Source organism: Sinocyclocheilus rhinocerous, unplaced genomic scaffold (assembly GCF_001515625.1).
Source record: "Sinocyclocheilus rhinocerous isolate Xijiao unplaced genomic scaffold, SAMN03320098_v1.1 scaffold1063, whole genome shotgun sequence".
In the NCBI taxonomy this organism is placed as follows: Eukaryota; Metazoa; Chordata; class Actinopteri; order Cypriniformes; family Cyprinidae; genus Sinocyclocheilus; species Sinocyclocheilus rhinocerous.
The window spans coordinates 1,009,662-1,019,464 of record NW_015625586.1 but is presented as its reverse complement, the minus strand read 5'-3'; the positions used below and the strand labels follow the sequence as shown (position 1 = coordinate 1,019,464).

The 9,803-nt window shown below is 37.1% G+C and overlaps 1 protein-coding gene across 2 annotated transcripts in view; it reads right to left on the bottom strand.

Annotated features, from left to right (window-relative positions):
* Window positions 1–3,047: 3,047 nt before the first annotated feature.
* itgb3a (integrin beta 3a) overlaps window positions 3,048–9,803 on the bottom strand; it is a 14,914-nt gene continuing 8,158 nt past the window's right edge. Inside the window, exons 11-15 of one of the 2 annotated variants that reach the window (XM_016571269.1) lie at window positions 7,514–7,736; window positions 7,116–7,213; window positions 6,250–6,369; window positions 5,861–6,027; window positions 3,048–3,300 (exon numbers count right to left, since the gene is read on the bottom strand). In XM_016571269.1, the coding sequence (XP_016426755.1) occupies window positions 3,235–3,300; window positions 5,861–6,027; window positions 6,250–6,369; window positions 7,116–7,213; window positions 7,514–7,736 (674 nt within the window). In that variant the 3' untranslated portion in view covers window positions 3,048–3,234. Of the gene's footprint in view, window positions 3,301–5,860; window positions 6,028–6,249; window positions 6,370–7,115; window positions 7,214–7,513; window positions 7,737–9,803 lie in introns of those variants that run through there. The other variant, XM_016571277.1, reaches the window with a different exon arrangement.

The window sequence follows — 9,803 nt, the reverse complement described above, 5'->3', positions numbered from 1 at the left end:
TCCACAGACATTGTTTAGAACTGTTCTGGACTGTTTTCGCCTGTAAACAGTGCTTGATTTGTGCATATCTCTTTCCTGATTCAGATGACACAACTTTTTCACTGGAGAAAGCAATATTTGAGAGGACTCATATTTTATTTGTTGTTGTATTTGTGTCTTATAAACACGCACCCGGTTGAAAAAAACAGCATATGGTGGTTAGGTATGTTTTGAAGCATGGTAGCTGGTTTTAGCTGGTCATGTGCTGGTCCTAAGCAACTAGCTCCTGCTCAGGACCAGCTCATAACCAGCTAACCAGCTCAGGACCAGCTTAAACCAGCTCATGACCAACTAAGGACCAGCTTAAACCAGCTAAAAAGCTGGCGCGCTTCAAAACATACCTAACCAGCATATACTGTTTGTTTGTTTTCAACAGGGCAGCCTTTTAACTTCACAAGACATTAACTGGTGGACTGGAGTCTTGTGGATTATTATGTTTTTATGTGATGTTTTGAACTCTCGTTCTGATGACACCCATTCACTGCAGAGGACTCATTGGTGTTTTGACATCCAGTTATGACCAAACTCTCACAGATGAACAGCTGAGTGTAGGAACAGTTGTGGTTTCTCGAAGAAACCAGCTTCCCTGTAATTAGGAGCTGCTGGTTTGAGTTGCACAAGATGTAATTTGTGTCTTAGTTTTGAAATGCTTTTTCTCACCACCTGTTTGTACGAGTCACAGATAAAGTGTGTGCTATTGTTGCCTCACGCATGGTTACTCCCATTTAGAAGATCCTCTGTAAACTCCAAAGGGAGACTTTTTAATTATCAAAGAGTAGTTTAAAATTTACACATCATTTAGGCTTCATGGTTGTTGGCTGTTACATCCATGCAGAGAGTGTAGATATTTTGTAACAGCACTATCAAAATAGGCTAGAAACATATGTAACATCTAAGTTAGAGGTAAATGCTTAGAATTATATATAATTTGATCTATTTCCACGATTGCATTCCATTATGTGGCCAAGTCACTCCCCAGACAAGACATTTATGACTCAGCGTCCGTACTTCCGTCACACTAACCTAACGGAGGCATCCGTTACACAAATCTAACTTCCTCCTGAAGCCTTCAGCATGTGTCAGAGCTGTGAACCATGATTTGCATTTGCTAGTCAGAGGCGGATGGGCTGAAGGTCTGACAGACCATTATGTCTGAAGCAAATTTGATGTCCAACCACAGCAGTGTCTTACACAAGCATATTTCCTGTGAGTCACTTACAGGTGTGTTTGTTTGTGTTTATTACCTCCTGAAAGGACCAGGCACAGATCAGATGGATCGACAGACAACCTTCACAGTCACTCAGTCTTCTGGCAAGTGCAAAAGTTAGACAGATAAACAAACTGGAAGTAGAATCTGACACTATTTCTACAAAGAGAAATGATATCTGATGAGTCGCATGCATTCCTGAATTTCACATACCTGTTTCTTTATGACTCAAAGAAATTGGATTTATTCGAAAATTGTCATTGGGAAAGGTAATATCTGATTTGTAGGAATTGATTTAGTGGTATGTCCCTCCACTTTTTCTTTTTACGTTGTAGACAGAGAACAGGAAATAGCAAAACAGTCCCATTCTTTAAAAATGTTGTTGCAGATAAGGTTTTTGTTGTTGTTGTTGTTGTTGTTGTTTTAACTGGCCATACCCCTTATGATCATATAAAAGTATTACCTCCTGAAAGGACCAGGCACAGATCAGATGGATCGACAGACAACCTTCACAGTCACTCAGTCTTCTGGCAAGTGCAAAAGTTAGACAGATAAACAAACTGGAAGTAGAATCTGACACTATTTCTACAAAGAGAAATGATATCTGATGAGTCGCATGCATTCCTGAATTTCACATACCTGTTTCTTTATGACTCAAAGAAATTGGATTTATTCGAAAATTGTCATTGGGAAAGGTAATATCTGATTTGTAGGAATTGATTTAGTGGTATGTCCCTCCACTTTTTCTTTTTACGTTGTAGACAGAGAACAGGAAATAGCAAAACAGTCCCATTCTTTAAAAATGTTGTTGCAGATAAGGTTTTTGTTGTTGTTGTTGTTGTTTTAACTGGCCACACCCCTTATGATCATATAAAAGTATTTCAACACAACACACAGTACACAGGTCACCAAGTTAGAGCTTTAATTACTTTAAAAACTAGTCTGAATCAAACATAGAAATCGTTCTTTAAAGAAGACACTTTCACTCAGAAAATTACTGTAGAATTTTAAACATTAGATTTATGTCAAGGTTTCATTAGAGGTGACTTTCTCCACCAATAGTGCCAGCAAATGGAATAGCAATAATAATGACTGTTTTCAGAAGGGTTTCCCGGCATTGGCCATCCAAACAGACAGTCACATCCCTGGCTTTGTTTGGGATGCTTAGCCAAACAGAGGAATGTTTTAATAGCCACAGTGAGTGATATGACATTTTTGTCTCTGTATATTAATGAGCGGATACAAGAAAGAATTTTAACACTAGAAAAATTAAACACATCACCTTAAATAAAATGATAACACAGAAAATGCAAGTTTAAAAATATTTTAAAATACAGCAAATGAATACCAGCAGTGCAAAGGAATGTACCGTAAGAAGAGAACAATTTTAAAGTCGCACCAGTCCCACAACAGCATAACAGCATTGTCAAGTTTCATAATGAATAAAATAAACAAACAACTTTACGTGTAACATGTATAAAAGAATATTTACTGTTGTTGTTAAATAGTTCTATCATCAGGAAAATGAAAATTTAAAAATAACAGTGCTATAAATGGGAAAATGTACTTATTAAAAATTAGTTATTAAAAATGGTAACTGAGGTCTCATTGAGCATGTTTACACTGTAACTATAATTGTCACTCCCAAAAGTTTTGGGTCAGATTTTTTATGTTTTTGAAATAAGTCTCTTATGCTTATGCTTACCAAGGCTACCTCCCAAAAAAAAAGGGAAAAAAGGAACATTTTGTAATTTCAATTTAAATAATTAAAAAAAACATTAAAAACACATACTGACTCCAAATATTTGAACAGTAGTGTGTTTTTGATTATCTAATAATATTTCTAAAAATATTTTGGTACATTCTGCATTAGTCACCACAGTTCTAGATAGTCACATGCCTGGGTGAACCCAGCTGTGATTGGCTGAGTCGTGTGCTGTTGAGATGATCAGTAGTTGTGCTTGACAGAAGCAGAGGTGGTGTCATTCTTAACTTCCACGATATGCTACGTTTTGGAAGGTGCTGGTGGCTCCTTTGTAGAGCGGATTATTAGCCTAAAAGATGAGGGAGATTTTCATTAATGACCAGCAGTGTTGGGGAAAGTTACTTTTAAAAGTAATGCATTACAATATTGCATTACTCCATAAAAAAGTAACTAATTACGTTACTTAGTTACTTTTTATGGAAAGTAATGCGTTACGTAACTCGCGTTACTTGTAATATATTACCCCCAACACTGATGACCAGTGCTGCAACGCTCATAAGTATTTGTAATGAAAACATCAGCACATCTGTAATTCCCACTTTGACCACTTGGTGTCGAGATTGTGTTGAATGATGTTACAGTTTTTCTGTCGCTTTGGTGCATTTCTCAGATCAGAAATGAAATTCTCAAAACTACTTGTTCAACCTCCACATCATCTAGTCACTTGTGCACATCATAAAAGCAGTTTCTCATTCTTTTGAACAAGTTGCGATTGCTTTGGTACATTTGTCTGCGGTTTCCTACGTCATCAGTTGCTATTGTCATGTTGGTAGTTCTCTGCAATAGTCTTACCCCTCAAAACATCAAGACGTTAGCTCATCGTACAAGTCATTAAATACAAAATGGTTGATCTAGTTGTCATAAACTGTCAAACATATTTTCTACACATTCATAAATTTGCCATGAATTGTGCAGTTGAATCTTGACTTTCACTAATGAAGAATGTAGATCAACCAATCATAAACCAGTTCCTTGAAATTCCTCATACAGTGCATAAAGTTCTGGCTAAGGGGTGTTTCCGTGTTTGCCTTTCTAATTTTGTATTTTTGCCTTTGTGCCCATATTTCTTTTTCTTCTCTATATCACAACGTTGTAATGTGTTTTTTTGTTGTCAGACCACAAGAAAAAGTATAACTGTGAATCCTATCCAGTCTCTTTCAATCAATATCCCACATACAGTAATGTGTAAATTTGTACTTTTGAAATGGATATATGGCATACCGTTTCAGTACAGTAACTATCATCCAAACTGTTGCTATAGTTTACATCAGGTAATACTAACCGAGTGCACTGTTACCGTATATTGACAACATGACTAAGCATTTTGACTATCTTGTTTGTGAACAATGACACAAGGACTTTTCATTCTGATGGCACTGGTCATTGACATAAATACTTACTTTTGAGAGATGAACTAAAGATTTTAAGTAAGTTACAGGCTTTTGCAGATAATCTATTGTGTGGTGCTTTTTGTACGAATTGTTTTGAGAAATGCACATACTTCTTTGCAAATATTAATGATTCGAGAAATGCACCAAAGAAATGAGAAAAACTGTATCTATCCTGAATGTTGATCAAAATCATTTCACATAGGACCTCTGTGATTCTATGAATCATTTTGAGATTAAAGTGGTTAGACTGTGCATTTTGAACAGTTTGAGAGGAAGTAAGACTAATATAAAAAATGCTGATAACACTTAACAGGATGTGGCTGGTTTAGCACCTCACAAATAGTCTAGATGTGAGTCTTACCGCTTCCCACTTAGCCCTGGCTTTCTCCTCCTCAAACTTGGCAAATTCACGATGGTCATGAATGGTGATCAGAAGCTTCCAGACCAAGAGCGCACCCAGTCCCAGCAGCAGGATCGCACCAGCGACCGAAAGAGCAACCACCAAGACATCAGGACCCTTAGGACACTCTGAACATAAATCAGCAATGACAAAAGATTCATTCTTAAAGAAAAGTTCATATTCTACATTCAGTTTCCATTTGAATGGATCTCTTCAGTATCTAGTAACTGTAACAGAAGTACAGCCAGTATCTACCCGTCTCTCACACAGACACAGAGAGTTTATCAGCATGAGCCATGTTTGACAGCTACATGTCACACGTTGTCTTTGCCTCACATCTCTCCTCTCACCTGGTTCTTTAACAAGATAGAGGAAGGATTTTCCACTGGCGTCTTCATAATACTGGAAGTTCTGAACGCAGTCGTCCTCATCCTTGTAGCTGCAGTTCACTGAGTTCTTCTCATGAAAGACTGGAGAGAACAGATGAAAATTAACTCAGCTAGAACAACAACTGATCAAAATATGCTGCATGAAGAACTATAGTCACATAGTGTATATTCATAAATAAATGAACCTTTGGTAAATAATGGATTCGATTTAAGATGAGTCTGTGGCCTGGAGATGTATTATTCTGCATTTAGAAGATGTACAGATTGTGTAGCTTAGAAATATACACTTCCATTCAAAAGTGTGGGGTTGGATTTATGTTTTATGCAAAGATTTATGTAAAAAAAAAAAAAACAACCTTTAGTCAGCAAGGATACATTAAATTGATAAATAGTGACAGTAAAGTCATGTTTAATGTTACAACAGATTCTATTTCAAGTACATGCTTTTTAAACTTACTTTCTACTCAAACTGTATCTATCCTGAATGTTGATCAAAATCATTTCACATAGGACCTCTGTGATTCTATGAATCATTTTGAGATTAAAGTGGTTAGACTGTGCATTTTGAACAGTTTGAGAGGAAGTAAGACTAATATAAAAAATGCTGATAACACTTAACAGGATGTGGCTGGTTTAGCACCTCACAAATAGTCTAGATGTGAGTCTTACCGCTTCCCACTTAGCCCTGGCTTTCTCCTCCTCAAACTTGGCAAATTCACGATGGTCATGAATGGTGATCAGAAGCTTCCAGACCAAGAGCGCACCCAGTCCCAGCAGCAGGATCGCACCAGCGACCGAAAGAGCAACCACCAAGACATCAGGACCCTTAGGACACTCTGAACATAAATCAGCAATGACAAAAGATTCATTCTTAAAGAAAAGTTCATATTCTACATTCAGTTTCCATTTGAATGGATCTCTTCAGTATCTAGTAACTGTAACAGAAGTACAGCCAGTATCTACCCGTCTCTCACACAGACACAGAGAGTTTATCAGCATGAGCCATGTTTGACAGCTACATGTCACACGTTGTCTTTGCCTCACATCTCTCCTCTCACCTGGTTCTTTAACAAGATAGAGGAAGGATTTTCCACTGGCGTCTTCATAATACTGGAAGTTCTGAACGCAGTCGTCCTCATCCTTGTAGCTGCAGTTCACTGAGTTCTTCTCATGAAAGACTGGAGAGAACAGATGAAAATTAACTCAGCTAGAACAACAACTGATCAAAATATGCTGCATGAAGAACTATAGTCACATAGTGTATATTCATAAATAAATGAACCTTTGGTAAATAATGGATTCGATTTAAGATGAGTCTGTGGCCTGGAGATGTATTATTCTGCATTTAGAAGATGTACAGATTGTGTAGCTTAGAAATATACACTTCCATTCAAAAGTGTGGGGTTGGATTTATGTTTTATGCAAAGATTTATGTAAAAAAAAAAAAAAAAACCTTTAGTCAGCAAGGATACATTAAATTGATAAATAGTGACAGTAAAGTCATTTTTAATGTTACAACAGATTCTATTTCAAGTACATGCTGTTCTTTTAAACTTTCTACTCATCAAATAATCCTTAAAACATTTCATCACAACATGTTTTCAGCGATAATAAAAAAAATCATCATATCAGAATGATTTCTGAAGGATCATGTGACACTCAAGACTGGAGTAATGATGCTGAAGATTCGGCTTTGCCACCACAGGAATAAATAAGTACGAATAAACAAGTTTACAGCATTACTGTTTTTACTGTATTTTTGATCAAATAAATGCAGCCTTGGTGAACATAGGAGATATGTTTTAAAAACATAAAAAATTACCACCCCAAAAGTTTAAATGGTACTGTATACCCTAAAAAGGCTTTATATAGGCTACTGCAGATGGGAGATATGTATTATGGATTGGTCGGAGGTAGAGATTACCCAGCTCATCCACCAGCACAATCTCATCTCTGCAGACGTGATTGCAGTTCTTTTCATACAGATCCCCTCTCTTATAATGTTTACACTCCACACACTCCCTGCAGAAACACATAAATCCACTTTAAACAGTTAAGATGGAAAAGCACCTAAACATATTTATTCTCTCTCGCTGTAGATAGATAGACAGACAGATAGATAGATAGATAGATAGATATAAATAAATCTAAACTGTATTTAAAATACTATTTTTGCATATCATTGTAAATTATAAACAATTATTTATGACATTTCTTTAATAAAGATATTTTTGTTTTATCAGGTTCTACAGTTCTTTTAATATCTGAATATCTGAATTTTCATTCTCACCAACACAGAAAAACTGGCCAACACACACTCACTTTTTAATGGTGCAGGCGTCTGGGCAGGTGGGACACTTCTCACAGGTTGATCCATAGGCTCCTGGCTGTGTGCACTCACAGACGCCACACACACAGTGGCCACGGCCACTACACAGCATTCCTCCGCTCCCCATGCAGGCGTCTGTGCGGGTCGAACAGTCACAGCTATCGCCGGACCATCCGGGGCTACAGTGACAGGTGCCACAGTTGCACTCACCATTACCTGACGGAGACATCAAACAAATAAATAGTTGTTAATGACCTATGGGAAAATATGGTGATCATGAAGTTCAGCCAAAATTAGCATTTAAAATATTTCATAGAAGGAGGAACATTTGAAGAACTACCTAAGAACTGTATTTTCTTGATTTTACTTAATTTTGTTTTTATATGTTTATTGTATGTCTGCAGAAACATGTAGTCCATAACAATTTTCCTCTTGAGGACAATAAAGTATACTACTACTACCACACAGCTCTTGCAATACAACTGTTTATAATTACTACAGATACAAAACTTCTATATCCCACAACTTCTCCATTCATACAATCGCTTTGTGTGACCAGAATTTAAGTTCATTGTTAATCTTTGCAAATATGCATCATGGAAAAATTAATTTGAGAGCTGCCAGCCAGAGGAGGAAAAGATTTGGCACAAAGGCGAGTAAACATTCGTACATCTTCAGCAAAGCTGAATTTTTAGCAGTCATTACTGTCTTCAGTATCACATGATCCTTGTTGAAAACAGTTATGCTGCTTAATATTTTTGTGGAAAATATGACATGTTTTTATTATTCTCTGATGTATATAATGTTCAAAAAACAGCATTTATTTGAAATATTTTAATTTTTGCAATATAATAAATGTTTTTACTGTTACTTGTTGTCAATTTAATGCATCCATCCATGCTAATTAAAAGTATTTGTTTCTTTAAAATATCTTACTGACCCAAAATGTTTCAACAGTAGTGAATGAAAATACATACTTTACAATTTAAATGTGTAAATTCTAATGAATTATGAAAAACAAATGATGAAATACAACATGGTGTTACGTAATGCTCACTTAATGTTTGTTACTAAAGCAACAAAGAATTCAACTTAAACATAAACATTTCCCAAGCCAACACATTCATTTCAACACAGAGAATACAGCATATAACCAGAAGATTTCAGACTGGTTTATCTACTTGTGTGTGTGTGTGTGTGTGTGTGTGTTAGTTTTACTGTGTGTATGTTTTATGTTATTTATATCCGGGGGCTATACTTGCTGACTCTAATTCTTCTTGTAGTTTAAACACCCACCCACCAACTCTAACATAATAAGATATTGTGTAAGAAAACAATTTTCACAAGGCAGTTAAACAGCAATGCCTATCCCACATACTACTGAAATCTCACTTTTCAAACTAATATATAATTTTACGCATTCGACTTGCTGTTTAACTGAAGAGAGAATAAGATGTGAACAACCGGACTCAGGCTTCAGGCTAAGCAGGTAATGCACACAGACATGTAAAACTGAATATCATCTAATAAATCAAGCGCATCTGAGTCAGACTGCTGTGGATCAAATTGCCTAATAAGGTGAAACACTGTCCATGTTATGAAGCAAGAACAAAAAGCTGTGTGTAATCCTCACAAACACACAATGACACATCTACTGTAGCACTGTTTTTTTCTGATACATTGAGTCAAGGCATGTCTAACCTGAGCATATTTGTCCTTTGAAACGGAGGCAGCTGAAGTCATCACATTCACAGTACGGCCCCCAAACCTTTCCAAAATCACTGGAGCGACAGGCACACTGGCCGCACACACAGTCTCCGCGCCCACTACAAACCGGCGCTGCTGGGTTGGGGCTGCATCTGTCTTGTTGGCTGGGTTTATATTCGCCCTCGGAGCACTCACATCGAGAGCCCAGTCGGCCCGGGTCACACAGGCACACACCGCATTCCAGGGTACCGTTCCCGTGGTGACAGGACGGGCTGGCGGGCACGGAGGACTGCTGACAGTCACATTCACAAGCAAAGTCCACAGTCACCTGAAGGGTGTCTTTAAAGCCCATTGGCTTGACCATGAAGGTCCGGCTCTTCTCTTTAGGGCAGCCGTGAAGTTTTGCCTCAATGCTAAATGAAACCTATGGAAGAGTAATATAATGGAAAGAAAAAAGCTTAAGGTCATGGGTTTGATTCCCAGAGAATGCATGAACTAATAATATATTTTTCAAAGCTGTAAATAAAGCAAGGATTATTGGAGTATGTCTTACAAGAAAATACAATTTCAGTCTTT